Below are 19,338 nucleotides of genomic sequence, written 5' to 3'. Positions count from 1 at the left end.
GATACATGTATATTACACATGTACATTTCTACCTCGCTGTTAGAGTAAAACAAGTTTAATCCGTGAAAATCTTTAAAAACGCAAAGTTACAAAACGATATCAAAGTATATTAAATTGTATTGTATTGTGTTGTATTTAACAAAGTACAAAATTTTATAAAATCCAGCGGAAGATTTTAACAAAACAAGATTTTAACAATATTTAACATGTTTGAAAATTTTATTGACTTTGTTATATTATTTTGTGTGAGTGCCTAATGTTATGTAGGCCTATATCTCTTTCGTACTGCAGTTGATCAGTCTGTAATATCATCTGTTGTCTATGTAACTATTGTAAGGAAATGGCTTCATAAGTTGTAATAACTTGTGCCAAATCCTATTTGCAAATATGTGTAAATAAAATATGTTTAAAGTCATCAAAGTATCTAGTTCATGTTTGTTTCTGTAACACCAAGCTCGCTTGCTCTCACTGCACAGCATTACCTCAAACCTCAACTTTATCATTTATTGGATACAGACAATTGTTCTTTTTCTTATGTTTGTGTAGATGTATCACACAATAACACAATAAGGTGCCACATCATAACTAGTTCTGACTGATAATGCAAGCCTATTTTTAAAGTTATAAAATAATCAATGAAACAAAATAAATATAATTTAGATGTTATTTTTGTATTTTTTTGCTTCGAAAGAACAACCCATCTCCTGTGTATTCATGTTTTTGTTTACATTTATATTACATTTGTATTACATTTGTATTACATTTGTTTTACATTTGTATTACATTTGTATTGCATTTGTATTGCATTTGTATTAAATTTGTATCATATTTGTATTACATTTTTATTACATTTGTTTTACATTTGTATTACATTTGTATTACATTTGTATAACATTTGTATTACATTTGTATAACATTTGTATAACATTTGTATAACATTTGTATTACATTTGTATTACATTTGTATTACATTTGTTTTACATTTGTATTACATTTGTATTACATCAGTATAACATTTGTATTACATTTGTATTGCATTTGTATTATATTTGTTTTACATTTGTTTTATAGTTGTTTTGCATTCTTACGCTACCAAATGTAATTCCATGCTTGTATTTTGACGAGATGAATACTCCTAAAACTATATATATATATATATATAAATGATATATCGTATACCCTTCAGTCAATACAAAGTAGTCTTCTATTACATATCCGGCGCGTGAGTGATCGTAAAATAAAATGGTAGTTTTGTGACTCCCCTAAGCTAAGTACATGAATTAACAAATGTCTTAAAATCATATCCGGTATTACAATCCGGGAAAATGGGATTTTGTTGTCAACAAATTTATCATCCATGCAATGTGCCGGGACCGTGTTTCCAGCATTTAGAGTTATCTATCTTGATCAAAAGCTAGATACAATGTAGCAGGCCACTAACAGCTGCGTTTTGTAAAGTCCGGTTAAGTTACAACGTTGATTTGTACATTAGCAACGGGTTTTCATGCTCACCTTGATCTCAAAACCACACAAAAGACACAGGTGTCGTTATTAATGACACCATACGATTATTAATAATCTTTCTTAGCACAGTCAGAGATGTTTATCCTATCATCAAGAAACGGAACTACATTACATAATAGTAACGAACGAATATGACCTCGCTTATCTGTCAACGACGATGTCAATATAAACAGGATTCTCTACTTGAAAGGATTCACTTGAAGAGAAAATAAAAAGTCAAAATTCTGATGGAAATCAGCCATTTCGTTTCCGAGATATAGCGAGGTGAAATCGCTGTTTGACAGAAATTAATTAGCTGAGAAAGTTTAGTCTCAGATGCTCACTTCATGATAAAACTGTAAAGTGTTTGATAAATCTCAAATTAGATTGAAATCAAATGAGACTAATTTTATAGTAAGGTGACAAATTGAAATTATAAAAGACTATATTGTCTCATACTGTAATATAAACGGGCTGATAGCATGGTCTCGGGCTGATAAAGGGTGTGATATCAAAATTGTCATATAATAACCTCTTATTATTAATTTTTTACCAGAGAAATATCGAAAATTATTCATTTTATAAAAGTGATATTTTTTCCCTAGTGGATGATATCACTTTTTCTGATTAGACCAATCAGAACACTGCTTACAAACGACAACTGGGGAAATTAAGATTTGCATGTAGCTCTTCGTCATGTTATATGACGTCATAATGCATGATAAAATACATATCGTCAAGATTTGGCGGACATTTGTGAGCCGTTGACATGAAACCGCAATGAATTCTGGGAGAGATTAAGCTGCCTCGGTATATTTTGCTATAAAATTAAATGAACAGAATATCTGAATGTAATAAACAGAATATCTAATACCATATATATTTATCTGTTCTCAACAAAACTATATCTTATTGCAAGACATCTTTGCTAGCTTCCGATTACGTTATACTCCACGAACCCTTGGCAGATATAGTCGTGTTTGAACCGTCGCGCCCTGGAATCCCAGGGCACCCAATCAAATCTCGTTTTACATTCAGGCTTTAGTTTGCACAGTAAACATAAATTGAGGCGCCCAGTACAGAGCCTACCTTGTCGACTATGTCATGGTATTTTACCTAAGAGACGTCACAATCTTTGGGAAAGATTTCACAGTGTTTGGTCAATTAATAGAAGTTATTGATCACATATCTCATCAAAATGACACAAGTCTCCGTGTGTGTTTGTAAACATCACCGATGAAGTACATCGGCAACACTCGTTTTGATTGGTCAAACATTTCATGTGTAAAGGGTGGTAATTTCGAATCTACGCAAGAGGGCCAGAACTGACGGTTATATATCTGCCAAGGGTTTGTGGAGTGTAACGTAATCAGAAGCCTTGGCTAGCGAAGATAATTGCAAGGCGGATGTCGTTGATGGAGCAGAAGACGCTTACCTTTCGGAACACCTTGTCTACCCTCTCGGAACACCTTGTCTACCCTCTCGGAACACCTTGTCTACCCTCTCGGAACACCTTGTCTACCCTCTCGGAACACCTTGTCTACCCTCTCGGAACACTTTGTCTACCCTCTCGGAACACCTTGTCTACCCTCCCGGAACACCTTGTCTACCCTCTCGGAACACATTGTCTGCCCTCTCGGAACACATTGTCTTGATCGAGGAGCTCTTTATTATATATAAGTTGTTCGTATCGTCCCTGTTTGAGCTTGAATTACAGTTTTGTTTTTATATTTATCATCATACAAAAAAGTTTTCATTAAATTAATATTTCAGTTTTATATCCTTGTGTCAAACACATATAATATTGGATACATCCTCATAAACAATTGTCCGTTTTAATTGATATTACTATACAATGTGTAATACAAAACCATAGAAAACTTAATTTAACCTATATGTATACTATTACACGAAAATCGTAAATTTCGTCTTTTAGAAATTGGTAGATAATTATCATTGGCACGATAATTTTTTTTTTTATATATATAGAGAGAGAGAGAGAGAGGATATGTGTCAAAACTGACTAACTTTTGTTGTATTCTCGTATTTCACAAGAAAATGTGAATAAATGAGATATCACAATGGTTTGAACACCTCTGTATCTTTTATTCAATAAAGAGTAAACACCGTATCAATGTGTTTGTCACTTGATGATTTCAGCAGATTAATATTTGTTTCTGAACAAGTCATGTGGAAATGTTTATCTATCGTTTTACGACAAGCACCTATCATATTTGTATAAAATACATTTTAGTTCAAATTACACTCGTGGTCACCCCCAGCGCCAGCCCCACGGAGCCTACGTTTCACTCCTTTAACCTGTGGCAGCACTGGTTTGAAAACATTCGTTTTGGCATGGATGTTAATATTTTATCGACCAATCAAAATGCTTCTTAGTAATCAATGAAGCTCTTCTTCTACTGGAAAATAGAAATGGTATACCAAAGATGGCTGCGCCCATATGTCGACATGGTTTGTTATCTGACATCTTCCCAAACAAATTAAAGAACATATAAAGCGTCGTTTCTGATTGGTCAGCTATTCCGTACCCATTATCTACGGAACTTATCAGTTTACTCGATTCGATTCAAAGATACATTGTAAGTCATGGATACGATATTTTTGTGCCAGTGCCCCCACGTGATCGATCGGAGCTATGGAAGACAGATCACATGGGAACCGTTGACGGGTCACCTCTGTTTTTATGCAATGTTAGGTCAGCGCTTTGGCTTCTGGGATATCATCGATACATAATTAATTAGCTTAGGTATTCATTCGGCCGAAAACGAAAATGTCAGTGAAAATAAATTACTGTGAGGTATTTGTATTATTCATTTATTCAATATGAGAGTCTTTTCCCCGAAAACTTGGCATTATTTTTACACATGAATAACGTAGACTTTAGGCTAGACAACCAATAAAGTTTATGATTTCGTCAACACCAAGTGTAAATTACCTTCATGGTTCCGTATTGTGCATAACTGTGCATCCTGCAAAAATAATCAAAAATATAATTTATATAATATATTACTGAAAGCCAATACTGAACAAAACATTTTCATTTCTTATAAACTTTAATGATTAGTCACTACGATTTGATATTTCCTTGACATTTCACAGTTCAATATCATCCATTTAATTATTTTTATACCTGCCTACAACATGTACATTATCTAATTACCTTTCGTGACGTCACTTTATGCGAACGGGAACTTACGCGGGCAGTTTGTAGAAGAGCATTAACACCGTAGGATGTCTGACCCCTACGTTTATTTTTAGAAAATGATGACACGTAAAAGCGTATAAATACCTGTGCATACCTGTACTTCAATACACAGGGTCTTAACGGTGAAATCTGGACAATCTGTGTGTCTGGATTCATCTGTGCATCGATACACCAAGGTTTGGATGACAGCTTAGTTTGAGAGAGAGATCTTATCGTACATGAGATATAGCTATGCTTCTTGTCGGAAGCAAATTTCTTTGTTTAACGATGAATGTTTTGTCAATATTTAAGCAATATTTTTATTTTCTGATGTTTTGTAGCATGTATGGAGCAGAATACGTTTAATTGGCAAAAACTTTATTAATATAATATCTTAACATGGACACGTTATTTTACAAATAATTGTAAGCTGTTTAAAGAAGAAGAAAAAAAAGAAAAAACTGACTGCATTGATTTTGCTTAGTTGAGACGTGTCCAGAGCCCACAACTGACAATGGTTGTGGAACAGGCCACGGTTACCATGGACAAAGGATACGCATGGGTGATTTTATTTGGTAAGTAAATTAATATAAATATTGATGTATGCATGATGAATTTTCACGTTATATTACTTAGAATAATGTCAGTCGCCGAAATGAAAACTTGTTTACCACTAGTATTCCGTTTTATTGTTACAATATGTATGTCTACGATATTCTTTTATCATGAAATACCAGAATACAAACGACAAATACCACTAGGACTGCCCGCATGATTCTTCGTAGGATAACGAAGAGTGAGGGGTTTGCCACTCTTGGACTTAATTTTCCCGATATAAGCACGTCTTTATAATTTAATTATTATCTATTTATAAAGGTTGTCAATGCACATGGTATTTTACAACACAACTTTAATTTTATAAAGTAAAAAGACGGTCTATTGAAGCTTGCTCTATTCCGACTATACTATATCATAAAATATATATTTTACGATATTTTTATGTATTTTACCTAATAAGCACATCATGTATTTACAAAAGCTCCCCCAAACACACACACAAATCGCTTAGAAACTTATTTTCGAAAATGGCTTTACGTGACGTCAGGCTTGGAAATATGATGTTTATACTATGTATAAAATGCATTGTTGAACGACTGCATTACTAAAGTAACACGACAGCTTTTATGTGCTTTTTTCATTACTATTATACTTTTTCCTGCTTTCATCATTTTTTTATACACACTGTATATTCGGAATTCAATAAGATGAAAGAATATGCATATATATTGATTGTTTGTCCTTCCTTCCATGACTTTATCACATATCCTGAACATCAAATAATTAATCAGACTGTATATCGACATACTCAGCTTTCCCAGATTAATGTAGTGTGCATTTTAGGAGCAAGTGAGCTTATTAGGGTGAATAAGGTATTTATGACATAAAAGGATTTCTTTCTTTCTTTCATGCAATAGAATCTCTATGGTATTTATGTTTTCGGTATCCATGGGAACACTATATAAAGTGTATCATTTGAACGAATTCTATGGGATACTGTATATACTTTATTGCATATGAACATATACATGATATGCGCTTTGACGCGTCCTCATACTCATGCAATGATAAAAATATCGTAAACTAAGCATAAACTGTGACCTTGTCAGCGTGCAGGACAACTTGACAATATTTTTGTGTCTAAAACACGATATAAGTTAAGGAATGATACAAGCTTACCTTTCATGCATATTCCTTCCCATATATATTCATTCCGAATATATACCTATAAAAGAAACATGAATACACGGTATATCTAAGTTCTTTATTAATCGCATATCAAACCACATGGTCTTTTTATAAGAATGGACGCACAACCTCACTCAAGCATAATTTTGAGTTATTAAATAAAACTTCGCATGGCATTTATATCTATATCTACATGTATATAATTACTTATACTAATGATGATGCTTACAAAATGCAACTTAAGTTAAAAGGATAATATTTAAGGTACATTTAGCATATATACACATTTGCATAAAACCTTACAAATCAAAATACTGTATCACCTTAACTCATACTGCAAATAAACATTGTTTTCGGTATTCCTATCTGGGGAGTAATCAAGAAGTGTACCATGCCAACAAGATGTTATACCCTTTTATACCAATTGAGAATCAGATAAGCGGATCCAAAAAGAATTCAACTGGATCATTCATGTTTCGTGCCTTTAGGAGTTGTCAGTGATGCAACATGGCTAAATTATTGATACTTAGAAGGGACATACACATATTACTTGTACATAATTGTTATATGTACAAGGATCTATAGGTGTAGGGTTTGTTATTTAGTTAATATCCGTAACTCTAACACACATTATATATGTACAATCTGTGGTTTGTTATTTAGTTAATATCCGTAACTCTAACACACATTATATATGTACAATCTGTGGTTTGTTATTTAGTTAATATCCGTAACTCTAACACACATTATATATGTACAATATGTGGTTTGTTATCTAGTTAATATCCGTAACTCTAACACACATTATATATGTACAATCTGTGGTTTGTTATTTAGTTAATATCCGTAACTCTAACACACATTATATATGTACAATATGTGGTTTGTTATCTAGTTAATATCCGTAACTCTAACACACATTATATATGTACAATCTGTGGTTTGTTATTTAGTTAATATCCGTAACTCTAACACACATTATATATGTACAATCTGTGGTTTGTTATTAAGTCTATATCCGTAACTCTAACATTATATATGTATAATTTGTGGTTTGTTATTTAGTTAATATCCTTAACTCTAACACACACTATAGGTGTACAATCTCTGGTTTGTTATTTAGTCTATATCCTTTACTCTAACACACATTATAGGTGTACAATCTCTGGTTTGTTATTTAGTCTATATCCTTTACTCTAACACACATTATAGGTGTACAATCTCTGGTTTGTTATTTAGTTAATATCCTTAACCCTAACACACATTATAGGTGTACAATCTGTGGTTTGTTATTTAGTTAATATCCTTAACCCTAACACACACTATAGGTGTACAATCTCTGGTTTGTTATTTAGTTAATATACTTAACTCTAACACACATTATAGGTGTACAATCTATGGTTTGTTATTTAGTCCATATCATTGACAACAATTTTAACAGAAGCCACTGGAATGTATGTCGTTCAACTTCCGGTCACATTCTAAGGTTAAGTAAATGTCAAATATCTTCATAGCATGTAAGAATATTTAAAGGGATGCGTAGCATACATGAAATTATGGTGGTAATGTTATACGTTCGATCAAAGGGAGTGGAAATTTCCAGTGTGTCATGTTCCATTTTGTTATAGAAACATATGTAACTAGATCATGTACCTCATCTTCAGGACAGACGTGCTTGTTTGTATGGAAAATGTAATATCTCCATATGTCATACTATGTATTTACACATTCTTCCGGTTAACATCTTCGAATGTAGGTTTTCTAGTCAGATAATAGACTTTTGTAAATCTAAGATGTTCGTGACAAATTTGTGATTGGCTATATGCCAAAGAAATAACAGACATTAAGTAGCTAAGGTAAAGTCTATCACTGACCTATGGTGATTAGTGGTAACGTTTAACTGGTTAAATTGAGAAGTGCATGTTTCAGGTGATATAGCCAATGGAATGTATCTTAACATGTTTCGATGAACATTGACGAGTTTAAAATAAGTCATATTAAATTAATACATGATTCTGTTTATCGCATCACTCAGATATTGTTCAAACTTTTGTTAAAACGGTAATTACAGGTATGGCATCAAAAATGTTAATAATCCCACTCTAGTCTTCTCCTTTTTGATAACGTCACAATATGTGGTACCAGCAAATTATGACGTTACAAATAAAACAATATTGAAGTCCACAAACAATTTCGGCTCCTTATTCGGTTCATAATTAGATGTAGTGGGTGTTATGACACAAACAACTTTAGGTAGTTGTGTGATAAACAATATATTTGACCATTAAATAGAAACTGCTAAAATGGTGAAAAAACTTCTTTTTTCTTTCTTGTTTCCCCTTTCAAGCCTGCTCCAGTATATACGTTGTAATGTCGGGAATGGCTAAAGCGTTCGGGATACTTTACACGGAGCTGATCAATGAGTTTGATACAGGAGCTGGAAGCACCGCATGGATAGGGAGCGTCATGATGTTTCTCTTCTTCGGCCTAGGTAAGTATTATAGCTATATCAGGTCTAGTTGGTTAGGCGGTGGTTCCATGTTTAACCACTTCCTAACAACAAGCAAAATATTTCAAGTTGTAAACTGTCCAACTGTTCTCTCTCATTTATAATGTGCGCACAAGCATGGCAGCATGCTGGTACTACAGGCTCACAGAAGCACCCATATCCGTCAAATTAGCCCAGACGAGAGATCATTGCTACAGAGGACATTGCTAATCATAATCAGACAAATAAGAGTTATACACGATCCCCAATTACAGGTATACACCCTTACTTGATTTCAAAACGATACGACAGTATTGCATGAAATATCATTTATTTATCAGAAATGTCGTTTTTAGTATAAATAATAAATACGATTTTGTTATGATTATTATTTGAAATCAAATAGTCGTGTTTCTGTTAAGGATTTTTATTTAAAGATATATATACCAATACGTCTACTTTGAAACTCGGTTAACTCGAAGACTCGGATAACTCGAAGTTTTTTCACGATCCCGATGACTTCGAGTTAACGAGGTTTGACTGTACTTATAATTGTTAAATGCTGAGTGTCGGTCGATAGTTAGGAAAAACTGTTTAGGAAAGCACATGCAACGAGTGCTTATAATTAACTCATTAGTAGAAATATATTTAAGGGTTGAATAAAGTGATGTTGAGGTGTATGGGGGTATAAACCTCAATAGGTCTTGAGACAAATTTGTTATGAACTGCTTCTGTATAATATTTTGTCCTTGACAAATAGGGACTTGTGCAAGTCTACCACGGAACTTACCGAAATGTACGTCATCGCTCTTCGTCTACATATGGTTATTACTTTCATGAACAAACTTGATAACGAATTAAAACAAATATGATTTTTAATGGAATTTATTTCATATAAATATGATCATTTTTGAAAAGGAATAAAAAAAATATAGTCCAAGCTCGACAAATGTATTCCTACGCCGGACTTGATATAGTTTATTGAAAAATGACTTGAGTTAACTGTGGTAGGTTCGTTGAGTCTGAATTAAGTGGAAATATCAATATTTTTAGATGAATCATTCTTCATGAATATATAACAACACCATTAATAATCAAAAGAAAATAAGTATTCTTGCTCATGTTTTTAATGTTATTATATTAAGGGCCAATATCAAACAGGCTGGCAGAAAGATTCACATTTCGAAAAGTGATAATGGTTGGGGGCGTCCTAACGTCCCTTGGACATTTCCTCAGTGCATTTGTCCCCAGAATGGAATGGATGTATCTAACCATTGGCGTTATAGCTGGTAAGTTAATTGATGTAGATGTTAACCACACAAAACTTTCCTTTGATTGTCGTAAACTTGCATCCCTCGAGTATTTTTTTCTGTCAGCAGTTAATATATATTACAGAAATCTTGATATTCAAAACAAGTCCATGTATATCGAATCAACTAGGAAATGTACCATATGTTATTAAAAGCAGGAATATTACTATTAGAAATAGAAAATGGACAATACAGGAATTCACATTATCATGCTCCCTATACTGAATGCATGTTCTTTAGTAGTTCTGATACACATGGTCAATATTTTTTTATTTAAAGACAACAAATCATCATTTTAGCTAAAGGTGAAATGAAAAGGCATTGTAAGGTCAATACAACTTGTTCTTATAAGCTCTTCAATGCAGTCCATTTCTTATAAATGAGAGAGAGAGAGAGAGAGAGAGGGAACAAGACAAACAAGTCGGCCAATAGAGGGATACAACTTCTTCCCATCGCAACAGTTTGTTGGAAGATATTGCCATCAAAACTCAGCAAAGACATTGTCAAGAAAGAATAGATGACATTCATTAGCACAATTTCATCATCGTCATGTTTCAAATACTTTTTCCAGAAATTATTTCAAGACAATGACATATTATTTTTTTAAATCCAGGTAGTGGCTGCGGGTTTGTATTTGCTCCTAGTACAACAATCATCAGCTTCTATTTCGAGAAGAGACGTGCAATGGCATTGGGCGTGGTTCTGGCGGGGGCTGGACTCGGAAGTGTCGTCTACCCGTATTTCTATCGGATTATACTAGACAGCTTTGGATTACGAACATCTCTAATTATTGTCAGTGGTGTTTTGATGTATGTTCCTTTCGTTGCTCTCCTATTAAGGGAGCCTGCTCAACTTGCAAAGAAAACTGATGACAATTTACCAGACAAATTCAGCAAAGACAAAGATCAAAACCAATCGATAACTACAAACAAGCCATATTACGTTGACAGTTGTGTGCCAAGGGCACAAACATATTCTTCTGAAGCAAGTCGGCAACATGTTATTCTTAGTCGCGACGGAATTCGAAAGATATTTGATGTAAATGCTAACCGGGAAGATACGAAGACCAATTCTGTGGAGACCAATTCAATAATGATAATGAACGAGGTGGTCTGAAAGATAAAAAAGCAAACAATGACATCCTTGAACAAAATGGAAGGGAAAATGGCCGAAGTTCGTTTTGTTCTATGTTTGATTTCTCGTTGTTCCGGATACCAAAGTTTACAATGTACGTCATGGCGTTTAGTTTGAATATTTTAGGATATGGAGGTAATTTCACAGCCTTCCCATCATACATTGTTGAAGTTGGATACCAGAAAGACGAGGTAGCAGTAGCAATGTCAATCATTGGCGCAACTGAAGTCATCGCTAGACCATTCTTTGGCTGGTTCGCTGATTTAAAATGGTTGAGCGTCAAACATATATTAATATTTTCAGCTATCACCAGTGGACTTGCAGCGATCCTGTTGCCGTTGTGGGATTCATATGAGATTATGGTACATTTTTTATACATTAACATATGCTAAAGGGCCGATATGTTTACCACAATATAACCAATAAGTTTCCTCTGACTGCATTTTTATCTTTGGTTTTAATATCTGTTTTTTTTTTGAAAATTTCCTGCTACCTGTTCTTATACTTTCCTTATTAAGGAACATCTGTTGGGACCTTAGTGTTTTCACATTTTTGCAATTCTGATTTTGAAAATTAACGTCGTCGTATAAGTCAACGCGAGAACCTTCTAATGTATCGAATTGACAGAACTAAGTAAGAGAAAAACACTTTAAGTTATCCAATTAAAATGTTTACTTTATGTCATAGTCTTAGTTAATCTTTTAATATCAATGTATTGGCCAAGAAACTAAAAGAATACTACTTGATGTATTATTTGGTATATATATATCTCTACTTTTTTTTCTTTCTTGATGCATGAGTTTCATGATTTGATAATAAAAGTAAGTTATTTCATATTCCGCTTTAGTAAATAAATTTTAAACCAGGGAAACACTAAAGGGAGAGAATTAATGTCATTTACCAACAATTCTTTTTTATGGATATATTTTTTGTTAAAGTTTTGAATGTCTTAACTCTAATCTAGACGAACCTCTATGTGTTTTTTGCCTCATATTGATGAGTATACTGTAGATATATAAAACCATGCCATTAAACAACTCACGGACGTCTGTTTCAGCTTGTGTACGCTGTAGTGGTTGGGACATTTCCAGGAGCATTCTGGAGTCTTATGGCTGTGGCCATGTTAGAAAGTGTCACGCTTGACAAACTGACAAGGGCGATGGGTCTTCTATCCCTGTTTATGGCCTTTGGCATCGTTCTTAGTCAACCATTGGCAGGTAAGATATAAAAAAACAACAAAGTGTTGTTAATGATTTCTGTAGATGAAATTTATCGTTAATTTACAATCCCGTTCGTTCCAGTTTCCCTATACATCTCCATTCTACATTGCATGTACTTTGTAGTATTGAATAAAATGGCAAAATCAATTCTAATATCAGATAGCATGTATCTCTTTCCTTTGGTCAATACAATTTTCAAATCGATACATATATGGAGAGAATATCACTGGAATGCAAACCGCTAAAGTTAAAATATTGAAAACAATTAATATAGATTTGAAGCGAATAGCAAGAGAAAACACTTTCAAAGGAAATAGTTTGTTAATTTTTTTCTATATTTCATAGTCCCCGATACATAACATCTACAATAACTATTTTAGGATGGGTGAAGGATGTCACTGGATCCTGGGATTTATCCTTCCGGATCATTGGAATGTTTGTATCTGTTGCTGGACTTGTTGTCTTAGCAGAGCCTATTTTCCACCGTGTTTGGAACCGCAATATGGCAGATTCATTTCGGAGGAATGAAGAATTGGGACACGGTGTCGCTGAACAGTGTTTTGAAATAACGTTTGAGCAGCCGATGGAGAATGATCGTGACGCAATGAAAAACGTAGATCTAGTGTCATCGAGTAGTTTTGGTGAACTGACACAAAAGGATACAGATAGCGTATTTATCATACCAACTTCCAAGTCTACGTATTTGTAATGTATCTGATAGGATACGGTTAGAGGATTTACAATGTTGAACTTTAATATCCGAAGTGATTCTTTAACTAATATTATCTTGTGTTTCAGATTGGATTCAGGTTCATATTTAATAAATTAATACTTTATTAGTGTAGTGTTGTTTTGCATGCTATTGCATTCTCAAGTATTAATTGTGTTAATACATGCATGTAGCCAGGGTTTTCTAAAACGTATACACTAGTTTGGTTATGAAATATATTTTCATAGATATAAAGGAAGATATATTGTTATGAGCAGCATAAGGTCAACATTACTTACCCTCCGAGATAATCTTTAATCTTGATCCTTTCAATATTTTTGGCTCGGTGTGCATGTTTTTTTTATTAAGTGCCTCGTTGCTTAGTATTGTAATCCTATATTAATTGTTGTCTCCTTTATGTTCATTCACTGGTAATTGTTTTAAATCCATTCTATATGTGCGGATGATTAATTTACAGTATTATTTAGTTGGACTTTAACACTCTGACTTACTGTTATGTACAATTCCAATGACTGGTTAGTCAACTCTTTTTTTATGTCTTTTTATAAGGTTTTCGGCGTATCTTTAACACACTTAGATTCATATGTGCATGTTATTTATACATCTATTACTATTGTTTATAAAACTTAGTTTTGTGTGTATAACATATTTATTTCTATCCGTTTTATTGTACGTACAAGTATGGCATATCTTAGTTTTGTGCGTATACCATATATTAAATGAAGTTTTGAACGTACTACATATCTTAGTTGTGTACATATTACATATCTTTGTTTTGTACGTATTACATATACTAGTTTTTCGTACTAGTATCATTGTTTTGTACATATAACATATCTTACTTTTGTACATAGTACATCTCTATTGCACATACTTTGCACGTACTTCATATTTTTGGCACGTATTGCATATCTTAGTTGTGTACATACTACATATCTTAGTTTTGTACGCACTACATATCTTAGTTGTGTACATACTACATATCTTAGTTTTGTACGCACTACATATCTTAGTTGTGTACATACTACATATCTTAGTTTTGTACGCACTACATATCTTAGTTGTGTACATACTACATATCTTAGTTTTGTACGCACTACATATTATCTTAGATTTGTAAGTACTTCATAACTTAATTTTTACGTATTATATATCTTAATTTTGTACGTGCTACATATCGTAGTTTTATACGTACTATATATCATAGTTGTGTACGTATTGCATATCTTAGTTGTGTACATATCACATACATTAGCTGTGTGCGTACTACATATCTGTTTTGTACCTATCTTTATTTTGCTAATTACATAACAAATTTATCATCTAATATTGTCCGTATTAAATTTTTGACATAATTATTTTAGTTTTATATCTACTTCATTTAATATTTGTTTTGTGTTAATATAATACATGTTTAAGTGTAACCTAGTCATTGATTTGTAAATTATGCACTATATGTTTAAGTGTTGTGTTATGCGATAGATGTTTACTCATACAATGCAATCTTTGTGATTGTGATATTTCTTGTGAATACTAATCAATGCACATCAGTATTCAAAATTAGAATTTTTCACAATTTAGTTCACTTGAAATCTTGTACGATATGTTTCTTTGTTGTTTGGTTTCATTGTAATGGATCAGGTTAAGGTATCATAAATATTAACATTGTGTTGAACTACATGTTTATGTCTTTTTCTGTCGGTCCAATTTAATATACTTCTGGTATCTAATACAACGGTCAATGCATGAAAAAAACCTGTAGTCGTTTGTGCAAATAAAATATCTAGATATGATCACAAAGTCTGGTTATTCATAGTAAACAGTTCGAAATATATCCTCAATATTATAACGTCCCCTATGTATAATGTCGGTTCTATTTGTTTATTAAGCCGATTAATTAAAACATTTCATATCAGTTCCGGGACTACTTCTTTTCCTCAAATCATCAAGACAATTTCTTATCAAATTATGACATTTGCAAAAATAAAAAAAATAATAAAAAATATAAAAAAATACTTAAATAAATAAACGATTAAAAGAAATAAATATCCCGCGGGATTCATATCAAAACCGATAACGAATCCGATGATTCAACTACGGAAGAACGTGTAATCACATTCTGTCCAGAGTAAGCAAGTGAGAGTACATTTTAGATGAGTTAACTTGTACCACAGCGGTGGTCATAATGCTGTTGAAAATATTCACTTTATAACCGTTTATCGAATATATCCTATCCTGTAACGTAGGCTATATATACCTTAGTGAATATAAAGTACGAAGCAGCTTAAACAGTTTAGAGTTACTTCCCTTTGAAATGTATTTAACTTTCATTCTGAGTAAATATGATGTTCGTCCTTTAGGTAAAAAAATAATAATAATACGGCGACGACGACGACAACGACGACGACAACGACAACGATAAAAAAACTCATTCTGTAAAAAAAAATACACGAAATTACATATTTTGGGGCTCTAAATATGTTAAAAGTAGTTGTTTGGCACCATGTTGAAGATATAGATCTACATTGGGAATATTACATATCGTTTCTCTATATAATTTAGATATCTATAATTGCATATAGAGTACTTATGATGAAAAAAATGTCTTAATTAACTAAGTTATAGTGTCACAGTCACGATATTAACGCTAGTAACATACTATCCGTCTCTTACAGTTTGAGATGTATCTTAAATACCGTCTTTCCCTTCCTTAATCTACTTTCATTTGTTCTAGCAGTTAGGTTAACATATTCTAATTTTTCTTGATTTCCAATCGTCTCTCCTCTTTCCTCTCCTTTTTTTGACACACCTGTCACATTCGCGGAATACATTTGAGAATAAACCTTGGAACTCACATTTTTTTGATTGCGCGAATTCTTTATTCTGGAAAACAACAAGACAAACTGATTATCAATACCAATACATCAACGTATTATCCAATATATTTGATGGTCAGGTGGAATATCTATGTTATGTATACAATAGATTCATCCCTTCCTCGCTCACAAATGCCAATGTTCTTACCTAAATAATGCCATTACCATTTTCCCTTCATTAATCGTCGTAAATATTAGCTTAGGAGACCTGCACTTACTCATTTTTAACGTTTCAAATTCAATATACACAACTGCTTATCATATTTCAACATCATTTGTTTTTCATATCATAAGATTGATCTCCCTTACATCGTAGTAGCCTCTATCCTAACTCTTCACGGTTTGACTGAACAAACATATGTCTTGTCATATTTGAAATTTTCCCCGGAAACATTAAACTTTTTAACTTTATACCTAAAACAGTTTGCTTCGATATCAATGGATATTTTCGATATCGGTAAAGCAGTACCAGAAGGCAAACTCGATAATGCAGCAATAACCTATATATGTTTCATTTCTGGTCGAATTGTGAGTTAACAGTTAGCAACCATTTCTAGAACTCATTTACCAATTTGTGATAATTAAAAATAAAATAAAATTGACCGATTTCAAATTGAGATCGACCACTAGCTATTGTGTTAAGCTCTTAAAATCATTAAGATATACAGCCGTTACAACTCAAAGACTCTACTTCCTCGATGTAAAATTTCAGTTCAGACAGTAAAATCTTAATCATATTCTGCTACCTCGAATACTACGAATATCTCGAAGCTTTTTATGGAATCCACTGAATTACAGATAATGAGGTTCGACTGTAAATAAAATCTTTGTTTATGAGATTATGATTTGCTTATAAAATTAAGTATCATGTAATATAACAAACTCTTCAAAAGATTCAACCACGGCACTCAGTAGGGTAACGTTAACATTGAGACAACTGCCATCACCACCATGCGGTCGAACCATGTGGTAATGTTTCCATCATGTGGCAATGATCCAACCCTGTGGTAATGATCCAACCATGTGGTAATGAGCCAATAATATGATATTGATCCAACCATGTGATAATTATCTTATGTAATAATCATCCAACCAAGAGGGATGAAGGATGAAATAATAATCATTTAATCTTGTTTGTAACCAGCATTTTCATTGGCTTAGAAATGTATGTCATCAGTCCATGGCGTCACTGTCTATTATGTCGTTTTTGATTGCTGGATAAACCAGCGTAAGAATTTGTAATCTAGAACAAGTCATCCAATTTAGTAAACCTTTCGGGGTAAAGATAAAATTATAAGGATTAACTTGGATATATGTGTTTATGTTATGGAGGTATAACACAAAAATCTGGAGTGTACTCTCTCGTCATAAACCTCTATTTATCTAGAGTCGTTCAAGTTAATTATAAATTAGTACTAATGCTATGATATAATGTTTGATTTATGAAAATAAATGCACACAAATAAAATAAGAACAGACACAACTCTAAGTATGTAGTACATGAATGAACACTCCACCAGTCATAGTTAAGACTTGATCCTGGATCTGGAATATTAGCAATTTAAATAAAATTGCCCTCTATGACTTTGGTCTCTAGGAGGTCTGAGGTCTATGTTTTAAACAAGAGGGAGATAATCTAATATTCGAATTTAGCTGAGCGATTCTTCCAACTAAGGACTGGTGGCCAGTCTTACTAAATTTGATAACACGTAAAATGTGAATCTCTCCCCTTGTTTCACAACTGATATGGCACGTGATAAAATGCGTAGCAGTGTGTTATTGTTTTTGTTTACAAACCGCAGTGTGTAACCACTTTCTAAGCCTCCGATTGGTCATTTGTGACCTACAACAAATCTGATTGGCTAACCTCTGGCCTTTGACCACGGACTATTTTTATTACTCTAATTTTTTTGTCGTCTGTCTTCAAAAGATCAGCATGGACGCATTTTGTAGATTTTTCGGTGCTCAACATTAGTATTACTGGGTTAGAGGGGTGTCCTCATGGAAATGTCGATAAATCTGGGGTTGATTCGTACGAAATATAATTCGATGATGGTAAAATAGACGACGCACGGAGGCGAGATATTGCAATCGATTATAGGCCTAGCGAACCAAAACTACCCCCCCCCCTTGATTCTAGATTGCAGTTGACCCCGATAGCCATGAATTAATTATCAAAACAATGAACAAATGTAATACAAAATGGTTAAATCGCTGTCTCTAATCGTAGTCATTTGAATGAAACGGTCGCAGCATCTAACATCTAACGTTAACTGTTAGGCAGCTTCCCTTTTAGTTGGGTGTCATTCGGTACGTTTGTACCAGCAGAAAAAAAATCAACGAATAAACACTTTCTTATCATTCCACTTACCTTTATTACGAATATATTTATCCCAAACACAGAAATGTAAAAATCATCTTGGAACATTTGTCTCATGTCAGTAAACTGACGAGATTTCGAATAAACACACTGACAAATGTAAACTACATAGGCCTACATGTACATTGTATGTTGCTCAACTCTCCAGCTCGGTTTCCGAAATATTTGTTGAAATGCACGATGTCTTGAATGAAGAAATCTCAGAATGAACATTTAACATAACAATAACCAGTAACAAGTACCTACGATATCCAGGAAAGGACCGATAATTGAATCTGACAATGATTAGTCTAATATTCAGCCACAGGGGCATGTCTAGTTTTATATTACAAAAAATAGTCAGAAATACCTATATATATTATAGGTATTTCTGACTATTTTTTGTAATATAAAACTAGACATGCCCCTGTGATTCAGCGGTGACTTTCGACTTCGCGATGACGGTGTCGTCTTCAAATATTTTGAGCGGAGTTATTTAAACAAGTTACCTATTAATAAATTACACAGACACAAGGACTTCCAAACTAATATTTAGTACAGAAGATATGAGTCGTGCATCTAAAATAGATGATAAGCTTTCGTTCATAACGACCTATATTTTGTCGGGTAGTGATTTGGTTCACGGAATTTAGTTGTTACGTTAGTTCCCCTACTCGTGATGATTGTTTATTATTTATCCAACTCTCGTTAGTTAATTTTCTAATTTTGAAAAGACACGAGCTTTTTAGCGAGTGTCTTTTCAAAAT

General features: G+C 33.1%; 2 protein-coding genes across 2 annotated transcripts; both read left to right on the top strand.

Annotated features, from left to right (window-relative positions):
* Nucleotides 1-4,852: 4,852 nt before the first annotated feature.
* Nucleotides 4,853-15,130, top strand: LOC117343591 (monocarboxylate transporter 3-like). Its single transcript, XM_033906022.1, has 7 exons — nt 4,853-4,905; nt 5,193-5,283; nt 8,802-8,945; nt 10,088-10,231; nt 10,866-11,748; nt 12,444-12,603; nt 12,987-15,130. Exons 2-5 carry the CDS (start codon nt 5,223-5,225, stop codon nt 11,366-11,368), a joined length of 852 nt encoding a protein of 283 aa, XP_033761913.1. The 5' UTR covers nt 4,853-4,905; nt 5,193-5,222; the 3' UTR covers nt 11,369-11,748; nt 12,444-12,603; nt 12,987-15,130.
* Nucleotides 11,488-13,315, top strand: LOC117343367 (monocarboxylate transporter 4-like). Its single transcript, XM_033905708.1, has 3 exons — nt 11,488-11,748; nt 12,444-12,603; nt 12,987-13,315. The coding sequence occupies exons 1-3, from the start codon at nt 11,488-11,490 to the stop codon at nt 13,313-13,315; spliced, it is 750 nt and encodes a 249-aa protein (XP_033761599.1).
* Nucleotides 15,131-19,338: the final 4,208 nt, after the last annotated feature.

This window comes from Pecten maximus, chromosome 15 (assembly GCF_902652985.1).
Source record: "Pecten maximus chromosome 15, xPecMax1.1, whole genome shotgun sequence".
Taxonomy (NCBI): Eukaryota; Metazoa; Mollusca; class Bivalvia; order Pectinida; family Pectinidae; genus Pecten; species Pecten maximus.
This window is presented reverse-complemented; position numbering and strand designations above follow the sequence as displayed.